Source organism: Pristiophorus japonicus, chromosome 32 (assembly GCF_044704955.1).
Source record: "Pristiophorus japonicus isolate sPriJap1 chromosome 32, sPriJap1.hap1, whole genome shotgun sequence".
Taxonomy (NCBI): domain Eukaryota; kingdom Metazoa; phylum Chordata; class Chondrichthyes; family Pristiophoridae; genus Pristiophorus; species Pristiophorus japonicus.
The window spans coordinates 1,230,032-1,249,356 of NC_092008.1; the positions used below are offsets into that span (position 1 = coordinate 1,230,032).

The 19,325-nt window shown below is 51.7% G+C and overlaps 1 protein-coding gene across 1 annotated transcript in view; it reads left to right on the forward strand.

The window, feature by feature from the left end:
* The first annotated feature begins 5,065 nt into the window (after positions 1-5,065).
* kcnd1 (potassium voltage-gated channel, Shal-related subfamily, member 1) overlaps positions 5,066-19,325 on the forward strand; it is a 71,724-nt gene continuing 57,464 nt past the window's right edge. Inside the window, exons 1-2 of the mRNA XM_070869015.1 lie at positions 5,066-5,292; positions 16,191-17,078. Coding sequence (XP_070725116.1) covers positions 5,066-5,292; positions 16,191-17,078 — 1,115 coding nt within the window. The remainder of the gene's footprint in view (positions 5,293-16,190; positions 17,079-19,325) is intronic.

Consider the following 19,325-nt stretch of genomic DNA (forward strand, 5'->3'; position numbering starts at 1 on the left):
AGGGACCGAGCCCTCTGTGGAGCTCTCCGGTATTTAGTGCTGAACGTGTCTCTGTAAATGTATCACTCATTTCTATTTCTAGCATTTAGCAAGTTTTCTCTCCCACGGATGCATGTGTAGCACAAAATGCAGAAATCCCTGTCGATTAACACCTTCAGTCTCTTAACATTAATTCCCAATTCAAACACCCACTGTCCCATCAAACACTCTCAGGGCACGGGGTTAGATACAGAGTAAAGCTCCCTCTACACTGTCCCATCAAACACTCTCAGGGCACGGGGTTAGATACAGAGTAAAGCTCCCTCTACACTGTCCCATCAAACACTCCCAGGGCAGGTACAGCACGGGGTTAGATACAGAGTAAAGCTCCCTCTACACTGTCCCCATCAAACACTCCCAGGGCAGGTACAGGGGGTTAGATACGGAGTAAAGCTCCCTCTACACTGTCCCATCAAACACTCCCAGGGCAGGTTCAGGGGGTTAGATACAGAGTAAAGCTCCCTCTACACTGTCCCATCAAACACTCCCAGGGCAGGTAGAGGGGGTTAGATATAGAGTAAAGCTCCCTCTACACTGTCCCATCAAACACTCCCAGGGCAGGTACAGGGGTTAGATACAGAGTAAAGCTCCCTCTGCACTGTCCCATCAAACACTCCCAGGGCAGGTAGAGGGGGTTAGATATAGAGTAAAGCTCCCTCTACACTGTCCCATCAAACACTCCCAGGGCAGGTACAGGGGTTAGATACAGAGTAAAGCTCCCTCTGCACTGTCCCATCAAACACTCCCAGGTCAGGTACAGCACGGGGTTAGGTACAGAGTAAAGCTCCCTCTACACTGTCCCATCAAACACTCCCGGGGCAGGTACAGGGGGTTAGATACAGAGTAAAGCTCCCTCTACACTGTCCCATCAAACACTCCCAGGGCAGATACAGGGGGTTAGATACAGAGTAAAGCTCCCTCGACACTGTCCCATCAAACACTCCCAGGGCAGGTACAGGGGGTTAGATACAGAGTAAAGCTCCCTCTACACTGTCCCATCAAACACTCCCAGGGCAGGTACAGGGGGTTAGATACAGAGTAAAGCTCCCTCTACACTGTCCCCATCAAACAATCCCAGGGCAGCTACAGGGGGTTAGATACAGAGTAAAGCTCCCTCTACACTGTCCCATCAAACACTCCCAGGGCAGCTACAGGGGGTTAGATACAGAGTAAAGCTCCCTCTACACTGTCCCATCAAACACTCCCAGGGCAGGTACAGGGGGTTAGATACAGAGTAAAGCTCCCTCTACACTGTCCCATCAAACACTCCCAGGGCAGGTACAGGGGGTTAGATACAGAGTAAAGCTCCCTCTACACTGTCCCCATCAAACAATCCCAGGGCAGGTACAGGGGGTTAGATACAGAGTAAAGCTCCCTCTACACTGTCCCTGGGAACAGTCTGGTAAATCCTCTCCACACCCTCTCTAAGGCCTTCACAACCTTCCTAAAGAGCGGTGCCCAGAATTGGACACAATACTCCAGTTGAGGCCGAACCCGTGTTTTATAAAAGTGCATCTTAATTTGCTTGCATTTGTACCCTGCGCTTCTGTTTATACAGCCCAGGTTCCCGTAAGCTTTTTTAACTGCGTTCTCAACCTGCCCTGCCATCATCAACGATTTGTGCACATGTTAACATCATCATAGGCAGTCCCTCGGAATCGAGGAAGACTTGCTTCCACTCTAACAATGAGTCCTTAGGTGGCTGAACAGCCCAATACGAGAACCCCAGTCCCTGTCACAGGTGGGACAGACAGTGGTTGAGGGAAGGGGAGGGTGGGACTGGTTTGCCGCACGCTCCTTCCGCTGCCTGAGCTTGGTTTCTGCACGCTTTCGGCGACGAGACTCGAGGTGCTCAGCGCCCTCCCGGATGCACTCCCTCCACTTAGGGCAGACTGGTCTTTGGGCCCAGGGACTCCCAGGTGTCGGTGGGGATGTTGCACTTTATCAGGGAGGCTTTGAGGGTGGTCCCTTGTAACGTTCCCTCTGCCCACCTTTGGCTCGTTTGCCAGTGAAGGAGTTCCGAGTAGAGCGCTTGCTTTGGGAGTCTCGTGTCTGGGGGACATGCGGACAATGTGGCCCTGCCCAGCGGAGCTGGTCGAGTGTGGTCAGTGCTTCGATGCTGGGGATGTTGGGCCTGGTCGAGGACGCTAACGTTGGTGCGTCTGTCCTCCCGGGGGATTTTCAGGATCTTGCATGTGTACCCCCCCCCCCAGGCCTCTGGTCCTGCTCCCCACCCCCTGCCCCAGCCCCCCACCCCCATCCCCGACTCCCATTTAGAATTGTAGCTCATGTAGATATAATATCTCTTCCCTGCTTGTCTTCTCTGGGGATGGCTGCGATCGCTCTTTGCTGTGGCCCCCCCCCCAACCCCACGCACCCTGGGCCCTCTTGCGAGCAGGTTAGGGATATTTGACTGTGGGAGGCATCGCGGCCCCGCCAGTTCCCGCCCCGTGCGCGGCCCCCTTGCGCCTCTCGCTTTTACCAGCGCGGGGGCGGTTACGGACATCGATCAACGCAACGGTTCGAAGATGTGGAGGCGAATGTAATCGACCTGCCCCCCCAGCCCCCACTCCCCCCTGCAACCCATCTCTCCTTCCATGCAGACAGAGCCCAGTCCATCGCCGCTCCCTCTCCTCCTGCCCTGGTGCATCGATCGTGTGTGTGTGTGTGTGTATCGTCTCCCTGCTTTTCTCAGTATCACTCAAAAAAAAAAACCTGCAATCCTTCTGTTCCCAAACAGGGAATCGGGGAATTTCAGGAGGTGATGGGAGACACGGAGAACTCCCACTTCTCCTTAATCTTTGAGCAAATTTGATGCGAGGTTATCTCTCTCTCTCTCTCTCTCTCTCTCTCCCTCCTCCCCCTCCCTGCCCCGGCAAAGTCGGACACAGTATGACTTGCTGCATTAAGACTGATGCAACCCCGTTTAATATTTAAAGCTTCTCGTCCTGGGCTGGGGATTTTTTTTTTTTCCTGCTCTCTCTCGCTCTCTCTCTCTGGCACAACATCAGCTTTGCAATCCTTTAGCATCATCTCCAGGGACCACAGAGAGAGAGAGAGAGAGAGCTGTTTCTCAGAGACCAGCTACTGCAGATTGCCAAGAGGAGCGAGAGAGGGAGAGAGAGAGAGAGAGAGTCACTGCACATCAAGCCACAGTTCGCCCGTCCGGAAGGTAAGGAAGGAGGAGAGAGCGAGCGAGAGAGAGGAGCTGAGCGTCTTCAAGGTTGGCGATCCCACACACTGCGGACAGACTTAACTCTGGCTTTGCCCCACCCGCTGCCTCCCGCCCTCTGTGCCTCTCCGCCACAGAGCGCTCGGGCTCAAGCGCACTTCAAGATAAGATTGTTCCGGCTGGTCTGATCACCTTGCCCGCCTCGCGAGCACATATCAGTTGGGACGGCAGCGTTTATGCCTGCCATCGTTTAATTGCATCTCTCGCTCGCTCTGTCCCGTGTCTTTCTCTCTGTTGAATGTTGCTTCATAAGAGGGGGAACGAGTTCCTCTCTCCCTCTCTCCTCTCTCTCCCTATCTCCCCCACTCTCCCCTCTCCCCTCTCTCTCTCCCTCTCTCTCCCTCTCTCCTCCTCTCTCCCCCATTCTCCTCTCTCTCCCTCTCTCTCTCCCTCCCTCTCTCCTCTCTCGCTCCCTATCTCCCCCACTCTCCCCTCTCCCTCTCTCTCCCTCGCTCCCCCATTCTCCTCTCTCTCTCTCCCTCTCTCTCCCCCACTCCCCTCTCTCTCTCCTCTCTCTACCCCCTCTCTCTCCTCTCTCTACCCCCTCTCTCCCCCTCTCTCTCCCTCTCTCCCTCTCTCTCCCTCGCTCCCCCATTCTCCTCTCTCTCTCTCCCTCTCTCTCCCCCACTCTCCTCTTCTCCCCCACTCTCCTCTCTCTCTCCCTCTCTCTCCCTCTCTCTCCCTCTCTCTCTCCTCTCTCTACCCCCTCTCTCCCCCTCTCTCTCCCTCTCTCCCCCTCTCCCCCTCTCCCTCTGTCTCTCTCTCTCTCTCTCCTCCTCTCTCCCCTCGCTCTCTCCCCCTCTCCCCCTCTCCCTCTCTCCCTCTCTCCCCCTCCCTCTCTCTCCCTCTGTCTCTCTCTCTGTCTCTCTCTCTCTCCCCCCCTCTCTCCCCCTCTCCCCCTCTCCATCTCTCCCTCTCTCCCCCTCCCTCTCTCTCCCTCTGTCTCTCTCTCTGTCTCTCTCTCTCTCTCCTCCTCTCTCCCCCTCTCCCTCTCTCCCTCTCTCCCCCTCCCTCTCTCTCCCTCTGTCTCTCTCTCTCTGTCTCTCTCTCTCTCCCCCTCTCCCTCTCTCCCTCTCTCCCCCACCCCCCTCTTCCCCCGACCGAGGTTACAGAACCAACCGCGGACGGGACACCGTGCGCGTGCACGCGTTTTAATTTCATTTGATGTTGCCGCCGCACTTCTTGTTAAAGTCCACACACCCCACCCTCTCCTCCTTGTCTGCCGTCCGCTCCCTGTCTTTCAGGCTCCGTCGCTGATCCCGAGAGAAGACCGAGACCGTGTGCGGGGGGAGAGAGAGAGAGAGAGAGAGCGAGCGAGCGAGAGAGGAGACGCTCCGGAGAGGCGCGACTGGCTGTCCTTCGCAAAGGCTGCGCGTGACACGCGGGCGGAGGCGTACGCAAGGCGCCGGAGCGAGAGAGAGAGAGAGAGAGGGAGGGAGCGAGGACGAGGCGAGCGAGGGAGACTCGGGCGATTCCTTGCTGCGTCTGCTGCCCCTCGAGGCTCTCTGCCGGAAGCCCCCGAGCCCCTCTCACCTTTCCCAGAAGGTCGCGACCCGCTCCTGAGGAATGCGGCTGTGATTAAAGGCGGGGGAGGAACGCTGAAGATCGGGGGTGGGGGTGGGGGGAAAGGAGGAACGCCGAGACCATTCCTTCCGGCCGCCCTGAGGATTGCGGCGATGGTATTGAGGATGGCCACCTCCCGCGTCGCTGTATGATTCTACACCCTCAACCCAACCTTCTCCTCCTCCCCCGTTCCTCCTCCTTTGCCCGCTCGAACTCCCCGCCGCTGCTGGCATGGCGGCCGGAGTGGCTACCTGGCTGCCCTTTGCCCGCGCTGCTGCTGTGGGATGGCTGCCCCTGGCCAAGGGGCCCATGCCTGGCGCACCATCGGCACATCGGCGCAAGAGCGACGAGATGCTGGTGGTCAACGTGAGCGGACGCCGCTTCCAGACCTGGAAGGACACCTTGGACCGATACCCTGACACCCTGCTGGGCAGCTCGGAGAAGGAGTTCTTCTTCAGGTAGGAAAGGACTGGAAAATAATAATCCGATTTTGTTGCGGAGGGGTGGGGGAGGGGGGGGGGGGGTTGAAATACGAGAGTTGCAACGTTTGCACCTGCGCGCGAGCTCGCGGGTTTGCGAGAGCCGCCGGATCGCTGGGACTGCTCCCGGTGGGACTGCTCCCGGCCATCAGCCGGTCCGGGCAGCGGGCGGTCGAGGGGGTCGTTCAGCCCGCCTTGCCCGCCTCTCTTCCGCGGTTGCGTCCGAGCCAGGGGTGTCCCTGGAGACGGAGCGCGCGCGGTCCACCGGTCCGCTCGCGGCCTTCCGCGACAGGCGGGACTGGAGTGCATCGTCGCCCCCGCGGCATCCACACCTTCATTTGATTTTACGTTTACAGTCCATAAAGTTCAGTTTGTTTAGGTCTGTCGGTTTTAGTTAGTCAGGGGGCGCTTGTATTAAAGTTTGCGACAAAATAGTTGTAGAGCTGTTGAGCGGAAGGCCTCCTCGTAGGATCCGCTCCCGGGGGGTGGGGGGCTGGCCAAGGTGGCCATCAACCGGTCGAGGGGGTCGTTCAGCCCCGCCTCTCTCCCGCTAGGTTCGTGCCGGGGGTGTCCCTGAAGTCGGGAGCACGCGGTACGCGAGAGATGGGCGCCAAAGTGCATCATCACTGAATTTTTATTTGATCTAAGTCCCCCTTGAAGTTTTTGTTTGGAAATTCGTAGGATCCAGTGCCCTAGTCCAAAAAAAAGGGGAACTTGATTTAAAGTTATCTTAAAATAGTTGTAGAGCTGTTGAGGTGGGTGTGGCTTAGCCAGTCACGTGATGTTCGCAAGACTCAATAAAACCCCGGCCAGTTGGGTTCGGGGGGGGATGGGGCAGGTGGTTGTGAGCCTGGTGGATGAACTGGTCACTTTGCGGTGTGATCGTTAAACCTTTCGCTGATATAACGGCTCGTTCTCAATAGCAAATGTGTTGCTTTGAATTCTTAAGCAAAGACCCCTTGAAGTGAATACATTGCATGAGGAGACTAGTGAGAGACATAAAAACAGACGGGAAAAGCTTCTATAGGTATGTAAATAGGGAAAAGATTAGCGACAGTAAATGTGGGCCCCTTACAGGCTGAGACAGGGGAAATTATAATGTGGGGAATATGGAAATGGCAGAGAAATGAAACAAATACTTTGTGTCTTTCTTCACGGAAGAAGACACCAAAAAACCTCACGGAAATTGTGGAGAACCAAGGTTCCAATGGGGAACTGAATGAAATTAGTATTAGTAAAAAAAACAGTACTGGAGAAGTTAATCGGATTGAAAGCCTGACATCAGTAGTAGAGAAAATGCTAGAATCTATTATTAAGGATATGGTAACAGGGCACCTAGAGAATAATAATTGGATTGGGCAATCAACACGGATTTATGAAAAGGAAATCATATTTGACAAATCCATTAGAGTTTTTTGAGGTTGTAACTGGCAGGATAGATAAGGGGGAACCAGGGGATGTAGTATATTTGGATTTTCAGAAGGCCTTCGATAAGGTGCCACACAAGAGGTTACTGAACAAAATTAGGGCTCATGGGATTGCGGGGTAATATACTCACATGGATTGAGGATTGGTTAACGGACAGAAAACAGAGAGTAGGAATAAACTGGTTATTTTCGGGTTGGCGGGCTGTAAGGACATCAGAAATAGGAGCAGGAGTCGGCCATTTGGCCCCTCGAGCCTGCTCTGCCATTTAATACAACCATGGCTGATCCAATCATGGACTCTGCTCCACTTCCCTGCCGGCCCCCTTATCGGTTAAGAAACTGTCTATCTCTGTCTTAAATGTATTCAATGTCCCGGCTTCCACAGCTCTCTGAGGCAGCGAATTCCACAGATTTACAACCCTCTGAGAGAAGAAATTCCTTCTCATCTCAGTTTTAAATGGGCGGCCCCTTATTCTAAGACCATGCCCCCTAGTTCTAGTCTCCCCCATCAGTGGAAATATCCTCTCTGCATCCACCTTGTCAAGCCCCCTCATAATTGTGATATCTTCATAGAGCACATCACACACAGCTTCCTAATGGCAGGCAGCTCTCTTGGAAGTCTCCAGAATTGCCTGGTTCTGTTTAATTATTAACTCTGCACTTGCAGTACACAATACGTCCACATCTACCGTGTGGAGCTACAAACATTACAAGCTTACAGACATTACACTTCTCCCTCCTTAATGAAGAAGTTATTATAACAAACATCATACATAACTTTCATGTTTATATATAACACAGGATATAGACTTATTTTTTTCCATATTTACAAATGTAACTTTACCGCTTGTTTTCTGTTTCGAAGAGGATACCTTCGCTCTCGAACAGAACCTTCCAAACGTGGTGTCGATTTCACACTCATTCGAGGCTCATCCTGAGGAACGTTTCCCTCCACGGAATTTCTTTGCTTTTCATTTGAACTCACTCTAACGTCAGGCTCTTTGTTTTCCTGACTCGGACTCAGACTTTCATTCTGATTCTCTCCTGGATTTGTTTCCAGTACATTGGATTTAGAATCTAACATTTGTTTTATGAGGGCACGTTTTACAATTTGTACAGTGCGCTCTGCTGCACCATTCGAAGCAGGATGGTATGGTGGAACCTTGGTATGTTTCACACCATTTTTGCTCGTGAATTGTGCAAATTCTTCTGAACGAAATTGTGGTCCATTATCCGAAACAATCTCTTCAGAGAGGCCAAATGAAGAAAATAATTTTCGTAAAATGTCCAGTGTTTTACTTGTTGTTATTTTCCACATTGGAAACACCTCAACCCACTTCGAATGGCTATAAATCACAATGAACAATTGTTGTCCTTCTAACTCAGCAAAATCGATATATAGCCTTTGCCACACCCTGGGAGGCCATTCCCATGGCTGTAATGGTACTGGTGGTGGTTGCTTGCTTACCGATTGACATGTCGTACACTGACTCACGATGTACTCTATATCTTTATCAAGGCCTGGCCACCATAAATAACTGCATGCAACATTCTTGGTCAAGGTGCTGGTCATGGAGGTCTCCTAATAATTTGGGCCTGAATTTATTTGGTATAACCACTCTTGCACCCCACATGATACAATCTTTATCGACTGATAATTCATTCCTACGAATGAAGAATGGATGTGTATCTTTGTCTGTTACCTGGTTTGGCCATCCATTTGCAATATACTCATACACCTTTGACATCACTGGGTCACGTTTGGTTGCTCTATCAATCTCTTCAGCTGTGACTGGCAGTTCATCACTGTATGAAAAATAAAACACTTCTTCCCTATCGGGTGTAACTTGTGATGGGGAAGGCAATCTAGACATTGCATCAGCATTACTGTGATCAGCTGATCGTCTGTATATGCTGACAAAATCAAAGCCCATCTCTGCATTCGGGCTGCAGCTAATGTTGGAACTGGGGACTTTAGATGGAGGATTGCTGTTAGGGGCTTATGGTCCGTAACGATAGTAAACTTACAACCATACAAGTATTTGTGAAACTTCTTGACCCCAAAAATTAATGCCAAAGCTTCCCTTTCAATTTGCGCATAATTACTCTCACTGGCACTGAGAGTGCGTGAAGAAAAAGCAATTGGTCTCTCCTCCCCACTACGTGATACATGAGAGATTACTGCCCCAACTCCATACGGAGAGGCATCACATGCTAGCTTAATCTCCTTAGATATGTCATAGTGAACTAACATGGTGCTCTCTTCCAATTTGCTTTTACACTCCTTGAATGCTGTATCGCATTCTTTTGACCACTTCCAATGGACCTGTTTTTTCAAAAGTTCATTCAGTGGATGTAATACTGTAGCCAAATTTGGTAGGAACTTCCCATAATAGTTCAAAAGACCCAAAAATGATCGAAGTTCAGTGACATTCCTGGGAGTGGGTGCATTTCTAATTGCATCCAATTTTTCCATGGTTGGATGTAACCCATCTTTGTCTACTCTGTACCCTAAGTACTCCACTGAGTTTTTAAATAACTCACACTTATGAGCAGACACTCGTACTCTGTGCTTCTCTAGCCGTTTGAGGACTTCATTCAATATGTTATTATGAATTTGCCTATTTGGTGCTGAAATTAGTATGTCATCCAAATAACATACTACCCCTTCAATACCTTGCAAAATCTGGTTCATCACCCCTTGGAATATGGCAGGGGTGGAAGACACTCCAAACAGTAGCCTATTAAATTGATATAGGCCTAGATGAGTATTTATAGTCAAACATGACTTGGACTCCTCATCTAGTTCAAGCTGTAAGTAGGCATTCGTAAGATCCAGTTTTGAGAAGATCTGACCACCTGTCAGTGTTGTGAACAAATCTTCTATATTCAGCAATGTATTGGGGGCATTACCCTCTAGAACCTGGTTTACGGTTACTTTATAATCACCACACAATCTTACCTTACCATCGGACTTAGGTACAACAACAATGGGTGTAGCCCAATTACATCGATCTATCTTACAAATAATGTTCTCAGTCTCTAGTCTTTTGAGTTCTTGCTTAACTTTCCCCTTGAGTGCATATGGTACGGAACGTGGCTTGTATTAAACTGATCTAGCGTCCTTCTGTACCCTGACACTCACCTTGAAGCCTTGGATCGGACTGCCCGATTCACAGAACACCTTCAGATACTGCTTGATAACCTCATCCGTTGATGAAAATCTCGCTTCCACACAGAAAATCTTACCCCAATCCAGTTTCAGTGAGCTCAACCAATTTCTTCCTAGTAAGGCCGGCTTGTCTCCTTTCACTACTATTAGAGGCAAGTTCTGAAATTGATCTTTATATTTCACGGTACGGTGATACGACCTACCACAGGAATTTTCTCTCCCGAGTAGCCTCGCAGCTCTATCTTGGATTTCTCCAGTTGGAAATCACGCAATTTGTCGAGATACAGTGACTCCGGTACTACACTCACGGAGGCACCCGTGTCAATTTCCATTGGTATCTTGAATCCCGCAACATCTGTGTGGATTTTGATGCTTACCGAATCGCTGTCCGTTAACCTCGTGCTCCTGATGACGTGTAACTCTAACATCTCCTCGTCCTGTTGTTGTTCTTCCATGCTATGTAGCCTCTTGGGATTTCTACTCATAGCTTTGAACGCTGGACTCATAGCTTTGAAAGCTGGTTTACCCTTCAGTCGGCATGCCTTCACAAGATGCCCCGTCTTTCTGCAGAAGAAACACTCTGCCTTCACGTATGGACAACTTTGAGCAATGTGTTGTCCGAGGCACCTATAGCACGACTTCGACGCTCTGTGAGAATTTCCAGTTTCTGAGACTTTCGGCCCCCATCATCTTTTACTTTGAACCTGCAGGTGATTTACCTCGGTTGACTGATGACCGTAACTATTATTTAATTCTCGGGAATATTGTTCAGCCATGCCCATCGACCTCGCTGTCTGACAAGCAATCTCAAAAGTCAAGTCATCCGTCGTCAATAGCTTCCTTCTGATCACATCATTTTTCACCCCACAAACAAAACGATCCTGTAATGCTCGGTTTTGAAACTTTCCAAAATTATAGTGCATCGATAGCTTTTTTAATGATGTAATCACTGATGCTTTCATCAGCCTTTTGATTCCGAATCCCGAACTGATAGATTTCAGCAATTTCTAACGATTTGGGGTTATAGTGCTGCTCCAGCTTCTTTAAATTTCTTTAGGCGTTGTGTCCTTTGGCTCATCAGGCACAAGCAGATTTACCAGAGTGTCATACAATGCCGGACCTGCCTCCGATAAGAAGATCGCTTTCTTACGTTCCAACACAGCCAGGTTCAGGACTGCATTGCTTGGAACTTCGATTATGTTATTTGCAATTAAATACATTTCTAGCCGATCCACATACGCTTTAAAATGTTCCCGGTCGTGTCTATATTCCCCCAAATGTCCGATTACACCTGCCATTGTAACCTCTAGCTGTTCACACCGTGTGCTGTATTCTACCTCGGATTTTGTAGCTTTTTTCCAAAGACGGAAACTTCCAAAGTCTCTCTGTCGGCTGGCTGAATCTTCAACAAAATTTTGAGCTTTAAATCATCCGAAAAATCCCATTTCAGTCGCCAAATGTGATATCTTCACAGCGCACAGCACACACAGCTTCCTAACATGGCAGGCAGCTCTCTTGGAAGTCTCCGGAAATCTGCCTGGTTCTGTTTATTATTAACTCTGCACTTGCAGTACACAATACGTCCACATCCACAGTGTGGAGCTACAAACATTACAAGCTCACAGATATTACAATAACCTTATACGTTTCAATAAGATCATCTCTCATTCTTCTGAATTCCAATGAGTAGAGGCCCAACCTCCTCAACCTTTCCTCATAAGTCAACCCCCTCATCCCCGGAATCAACCGAGTGAACCTTCTCTGAACTGCCTCCAATGCAAGTATATCCTTTCGTAAATATGGAAACCAGAACTGCACGCAGTACTCCAGGTGTGGCCTCACCAATACCCTGTATAACTGTAGCAAGACTTCCCTGCTTTTATACTCCATCCCCTTTGCAATAAAGGCCAAGATACCATTGGCCCTTCCTGATCACTTGCTGTACCTGCATATTAACATAGAAACATAGAAAATAGGTGCAGGAGTAGGCCATTCGGCCCTTCGAGCCTGCACCAGCATTCAATATGATCATGGCTGATCATTCCCTCAGTACCCCATTCCTGCTTTCTCTCCATACCCCTTGATCCCTTTAGCCGTAAGGGCCACATCTAACTCCCTTTTGAATATATCCAACAAACTGGCCTCAACAACTTTCTGTGGTAGAGAATTCCACAGGTTCACAATGCTCTGAGTGAAGAAGTTTCTCCTCATCTCGGTCCTAAATGGCTTACCCCTTATCCTTAGACTGTGACCCCTGGTTCTGGACTTTCCCCAACATTGGGAACATTCTTCCTGCATCTAACCTGTCCCGTCCGTCAGAATTTTATATGTTTCTGTGAGATCCCCTCTCATTCTTCTAAATTCCAATGAATATAAGCCTAGTCGATCCAATCTTTCTTCATATGTCAGTCCTGCCATCCTGGGAATCAGTCTGGTGAACCTTCGCTGCACTCCCTCAATAGCAAGAATGTCCTTCCTCAGATTAGGAGACCAAAACTGAACACAATATTCCAGGTGAGGCCTCACCAAGGCCCTGTACAACTGCAGTAAGACCTCCCTGCTCCTATACTCAAATCCTCTCGCTATGAAGGCCAACATACCATTTGCCTTCTTCACCGCCTGCTATACCTGCATGCCAACTTTCAATGACTGATGTACCATGACACCCAGGTCTCGTTGCACCTCCCCTTTTCCTAATCTGTCACCATTCAGATAATATTCTGCCTACCTGTTTTTACCACCAAAGTGGATAACCTCACATTTATCCACATTATACTGCATCTGCCATGTATTTGCCCACTCACCTAACCTGCCCAAGTCACCCTGCAGCCTCTTAGCATCCCCCTCACAGCTCACACCGCCACCCAGCTCAGTGTCATCTGCAAACTTGGAGATATTACACTCAATTCCTTCATCCAAATCATTAATATATATTGTAAATAGCTGGGGTCCCAGCACTGAACCCTGCGGCACCCTACTAGTCACTGCCTGCCATTCTGAAAAGGACCCGTTTATCCTGACTCTCTGCTTCCTGTCTGCCAACCAGTTCTCTATCCACGTCAGTACATTACTCCCAATACCATGTGCTTTGATTTTTCCCACTAATCTCTTGTGCGGGACCTTGTCAAAAGCCTTTTGAAAGTCCAAATACACCACATCCACTGGTTCTCCCTTGTCCACTCTATGAGTTACATCCTCAAAAAATTCTAGAAGATTTGTCAAGCATGATTTCCCTTTCATAAATCCATGCTGACTTGGACCGATCCTGTCACTACTTTCCAAATGCGCTGCTATTTCATCTTTAATAATTGATTCCAGCATTTTCCCCACTACTGATGTCAGGCTGACCGGTCTATAATTACCTGTTTTCTCTCCTTCCTTTTTTAAAAAAGTGGTGTTACATTAGCTACCCTCCAGGAATAGGAACTGATCCCGAGTCGATAGAATGTTGGAAAATGATCACCAATGCATCCACTATTTCTAGGGCCACTTCCTTAAGTACTCTGGGATGCAGACTATCAGGCCCTGGGGATTTATCAGCCTTTAATCCCATCAATTTTCCTAACACAATTTGCTGACTAATAAGGATTTCCTTCAGTTCCTCCTTCTCGCTAGACCCTCGGTCCCCTGGTATTTCTGGAACGTTATTTTCCTTCGTGAAAACAGAACCAAAGTATTTGTTCAACTGGTCTGCCAATTCTTTGTTCCCCATTATAAATTCACCTGATTCTGCCTGCAAGGGACCTACGTTTGTCTTCACTAATCATTTTCTCTTCACCTATCTGTAGAAGCTTTTGCAGTCAGTTTTTATGTTCCCTGCAAGCTTATTCTCATACTCTATTTTCCCCTCCTAATTAAACCCTTTGTCTTCCTCTGCTGAATTCTAAATTTCTCCCAGTCCTCAGGTTTACTGCTTTTGTGTTTCATGCACAAGTAACCCCCAGGTCCCGCTGTACTGCGGCACTTTGCAATCTTTCTCCATTACAATAATAACTTGCTCTTTGATTTTTTTCCGTCAAAGTGCATGACCTCACACTTTCCAACATTATACTCCATCTGCCAAATTTTGTCCACTCACTGAGCCTGTCTATGTCCTTTTGCAGATTTTTTGTGTCCTCCTCACACATTGCTTTTCCTCCCATTTTTGTATCATCAGCAAACTTGTCTACGTTACACTCAGTCCCTTCTTCCAAGTCGTTAATATAGATTGTAAATAGTTGGGGTCCCAGCACTGATCCCTGCGGCACCCCCCTAGTTACTGATTGCCAACCCGAGAATGAACCATTTATCCCGACTCTCTGTTTTCTGTTAGTTAGCCAATCCTCTATCCATGCTAATATATTACCCCCAACACCGTGAATGGCCTCCTCCTGTTCCTAATGTAACAGGATCAAGGGGCTGAACGGCCTCCTCCTGTCCCTAATGTAACAGGCTCGAGGGGCTGAACGGCCTCCTCCTGTTCCTAATGTAACAGGCTCGAGGGGCTGAATGGCCTCCTCCTGTCCCTAATGTAACAGGCTCGAGGGGTATGAACGGCCTCCTCCTGTCCCTAATGTAACAGGCTCGAGGGGCTGAATGGCCTCCTCCTGTCCCTAATGTAACAGGCTCGAGGGGCTGAACGGCCCCCTCCTGTTCCTAATGTAACAGGCTCGAGGGGCTGAACGGCCTCCTCCTGTCCCTAATGTAACAGGCTCGAGGGGCTGAACGGCCTCCTCCTGTTCCTAATGTAACAGGCTCGAGGGGCCGAATGGCCTCCTCCTGTTCCTAATGTAACAGGCTCGAGGGGCTGAACGGCCCCCTCCTGTTCCTAATGTAACAGGCTCGAGGGGCTGAACGGCCTCCTCCTGTCCCTAATGTAACAGGCTCGAGGGGCTGAACGGCCTCCTCCTGTTCCTAATGTAACAGGCTCGAGGGGCTGAACGGCCTCCTCCTGTTCCTAATGTAACAGCCTCGAGGGGCTGAACGGCCTCCTCCTGTTCCTAATGTAACAGCCTCGAGGGGCTGAACGGCCCCCTCCTGTCCCTAATGTAACAGACTCGAGGGGCTGAACGGCCTCCTCCTGTCCCTAATGTAACAGGCTCGAGGGGCTGAACGGCCTCCTCCTGCAAGGAGTTGAAAGTTGGAATGATTCGATTATTTCCGATGTGTCACATAGTCTTGTTACAAGTTGAGTACCCGTAGCAAATCCCACATCAGTTGCATTCGAAACAAGTCCACGAGAAAGTCAGAATTTAAGTCTGAGTCCGGGTCAGGCAGACAGAGAGTCTGAGGCTGTGGAGAGTCCAGATGTAAATCAAGGGTTACCCTTGGAGAAAAACTTTCCTCTGGCTCACCCTAGAATGAGCTGAAGTTCAACACCCTGCTTGGAAGGTTCTGTTCGGGAGCGAAGGTCTTGCCTTCGAAACAGAAAACCTGTGCTTAAGTTTGAGTTGCAAATACGGCAAAATAAGTCCATATCTTTTGTTGTATATAACCATGCCAGTTATGTCTGATCATTACTTTATCTCGATTACTTCTTCATTAAGGAGGGAGAAGTATAATCTATAGCGCCGCCTAATGGACCTAGTGGTAATGCAACTGCTGATGTAAATGCGATAAAGGACACAAAGGGCGTCCGAAATTACCCCTTTCCTGAGCCCTATTACCACCGTAAATTGGTGGCCAGGCAATTGCCTTCCAGAGTTTTCCCCTGGCGGTGCCCCGATCTCCCCCCACCCTCCTTACCACTCAGCCGCCACCGATCACTGTGCGCTCCGCCGATCTAAGCCCCCACTCCCACCGCCCCCGACGGTGCCAGAACAAAACCCGGCTTGTCAAGCGAGGCTGTGGCCCTCTGCAGCGACGGCGCGGCGTCCCGTAAAGGGGAGGGCGCACTGCCGCTGCCCGCCATGTTTTTTTTTTCTATCGATACCTGACAATTATGCCCCCCCCTCCCTCCCCACAACAGGCAACCTGCCCCCCCCCCCCATTAGATGTCGCGAAAGTGGTGCAAGGAACCGTAGCTGCTGTTTAAAAAAAACATTTCTGGCCGGAGGGGCAATTTGTACCCCCATATCTTTTGTTGTGTACAACCGCGCAAGTTATGGATGATAATTTTGGTTCTAATTACTTCTTCAATAAGGAGGGAGAGGTGTACTATAGCTCCACCGAGTGGACAGCTCTGGTACTGCGACTGTAAATACAATAAAACGTGCCGTGTTGGGGGCCACCTTGTGGCTTTTGCGCGTCGCCGGTGAAGCGTATATCACGCTTAACGCCCTCCTTAATCTTTCCCCCAGCGAGGACACACAGGAGTACTTCTTTGACCGGGACGCCGAGATGTTCCGCCACATCCTCAACTTCTACCGCACGGGCAAGCTGCACTACCCACGGCAGGAGTGCATCGCGGCCTTCGACGAGGAGCTGGCCTTCTTTGGCGTCATCCCCGAGCTGATCGGCGACTGCTGCATGGAGGAGTACCGGGACCGCAAGAAGGAGAACGCCGAGCGGCTGGCCGAGGACACCGAGGCGGAGAACGCCACGGACGCGCCCCTGCCACCCAACAGCACGGGCCGCCAGCGGCTGTGGCGGGCCTTCGAGAACCCCCACACCAGCACGGTGGCCCTCGTCTTCTACTACGTGACCGGCTTCTTCATCGCGGTGTCGGTCATCGCCAACGTGGTGGAGACGGTCCCGTGCCGCCCGCTGCCCGGCAAACTCAAGGACCTGCCCTGCGGCGAGAAGTTCGGCCTGGCCTTCGTGTGCATGGACACGGCCTGCGTGCTGATCTTCACCTTCGAGTACCTCCTGCGGCTGTTTGCCGCGCCCAGCCGCTGGGACTTTGCGCGCAGTGTCATGAGTGTCATCGACGTGGTGGCCATCATGCCCTACTACATCGGGCTGGTCATGCCGGAGAACGAGGACGTGAGCGGGGCCTTTGTCACCCTCCGGGTCTTCCGCGTCTTCCGCATCTTCAAGTTCAGCCGCCACTCCCAGGGCCTGCGCATCCTGGGCTACACGCTCAAGAGCTGCGCCTCCGAGCTGGGTTTCTTGCTCTTTTCGCTCACCATGGCCATCATCATCTTTGCCACCGTCATGTTCTACGCCGAGAAAGGCACCGCCGAGACCAACTTCACCAGCATTCCCGCGGCCTTCTGGTACACCATCGTCACCATGACCACGCTGGGGTGAGTGACCTCGTCTCTCGCGCTCTCTCGCGCTCGCGCGCCCTCCCGCAGTGTCAACCCCACCCGCCCCCCTCCGCCGCTCAGCCACAAGTTCTGCCAGTTCGAGTCGTGTGTGTCACCCCACCCCCCTCGCCTCCCGCCTCCCGCCTGCCCGTCCCTCCTCCGCCTCGCCAGAACTTTGGTGGGTTCGAGTCGCTCCCACCACCCCCCCCCCGGCCCTCCCAGAGACGCGAGCGCCGCGATACTATCGCCACAACAGACACGCACACCGCGCTCACACACACCAGATGGGTCCACGTGGCTCCACGAGAGGCAAATCACAAAGTGACTGCAGTTTCTCGAGGATGCAACTGACAGAATCGATAAGGGGGAACCAGTGGATGTAGTGTATTTGGATTTTCAGAAGGCCTTTGAGAAGAGTCCCACGTAAGAGGTTAGTGTGCAAACATTAAAGCACGTAGGATTAGGGGTAATGTATTGGCACGGATTGAAAATTGGTGAACTGGCAAGGACACAGAGAGACGGAACAAACGGGTCTTTTTCAGGGTGGCGGGCAGTGACTAGTCGGGTACCACAGGGATCAGTGCTGGGGCCCCAGCTATTCACAATATATATGTGTGTATATATATATATATATATATATGATTTGGTTGAGGGAACCAAAGGTAATATTTCCAAGTTTGCTGACCGAGGATAAGTGCTCCTTTTTATGCTATACATCGGCAGTTGCATTGCCGCACGAGTCCACCAGGTGGAGCACTTGGTCCACCAGGGGGCGTACTCCTCAACGCAAGCACCTAAATCCAGTGCCGAGGGAGCGCCGCACTGCGCTGTCGGAGGGGCGGTACTGAGGGAGCGCCGTATTGTGGGAGGGGTGGTACCGAGGGAGCGCCGCACTGCGCTGTCGGAGGGGCGGTACTGAGGGAGCGCCGTACTGTCGGAGGGGCAGTACTGAGGGAGTGCCGCACTGTCGGAGGGGCGGTACTAAGGGAGCCCCGCACTGTCGGAGGGGCGGTACTGAGGGAGTGCCGCACTGTCGGAGGGGCAGTACTGAGGGAGCGCCGCACTGTCGGAGGGGCGGTACTAAGGGAGCCCCGCACTGTCGGAGGGGCGGTACTGAGGGAGTGCCGCACTGTCGGAGGGGCAGTACTGAGGGAGCGCCGCACTGTCGGAGGGGCGATACTGAGGGAGCGCCGCACTGTCGGAGGGGCGGTACTGAGGGAGCGCCGCACTGTCGGAGGGGCAGTACTGAGGGAGCGCCGCTCTGTCGGAGGGGCAGTACTGAGGGAGCGCCGCTCTGTCGGAGGGGCAGTACTGAGAGAGCGCCGCACTGTCGGAGGGGCAGTACTGAGAGAGCCCCGCACTGTCGGAGGGGCAGTACTGAGGGAGCCCCGCACTGTCGGAGGGGCAGTACTGAGGGAGCGCCGCACTGTCGGAGGGGCGGTACTGAGGGAGCCCCGCACTGTCAGAGGGGCAGTACTGAGGGAGCGCCGCTCTGTCGGAGGGGCAGTACTGAGAGAGCGCCGCACTGTCGGAGGGGCAGTACTGAGGGAGCGCCGCACTGTCGGAGGGGCGGTACTGAGGGAATGCCGCACTGTCGGAGGGGCAGTACTGAGGGAATGCCGCACTGTCGGAGGGGCAGTACTGAGGGAGCGCCGCTCTGTCGGAGGGGCAGTACTGAGGGAGCGCCGCACTGTCGGAGGGGGCAGTACTGAGGGAGCCCCGCACTGTCGGAGGGGCAGTACTGAGGGAGCCCCGCACTGTCGGAGGGGCAGTACTGAGGGAGCCCCGCACTGTCGGAGGGGCAGTACTGAGGGAGCCCCGCACTGTCGGAGGGGCGGTACTGAGGGAGCCCCGCACTGTCGGAGGGGCAGTACTGAGGGAGCCCCGCACTGTCGGAGGGGCAGTACTGAGGGAGCCCCGCACTGTCGGAGGGGCTGTATTTCGGGATGAGACATTAAACCGAGGCCCCGTCTGCCCTCTCGGGTGGATGTAAAAGATCTCGGGGCCACTATTGGAAGAAGAGCAGGGAGAGTTCTCCCCGGTGTCCTGGGGCCAATATTTATCCCTCGACCAACATCACTAAAACAGACGATCCGGGTCATTATCACATCGCTGTGTGTGGGAGCTTGCTGTGCGCAAATTGGCATTTCCCACATTACAACTGTGAAATCTCTTGACGGGGGGCTGAATACTCTCGTTCCCACTCCGACATTCCGTCCTTTTCAGGTTTAGATCAGAGGGAAG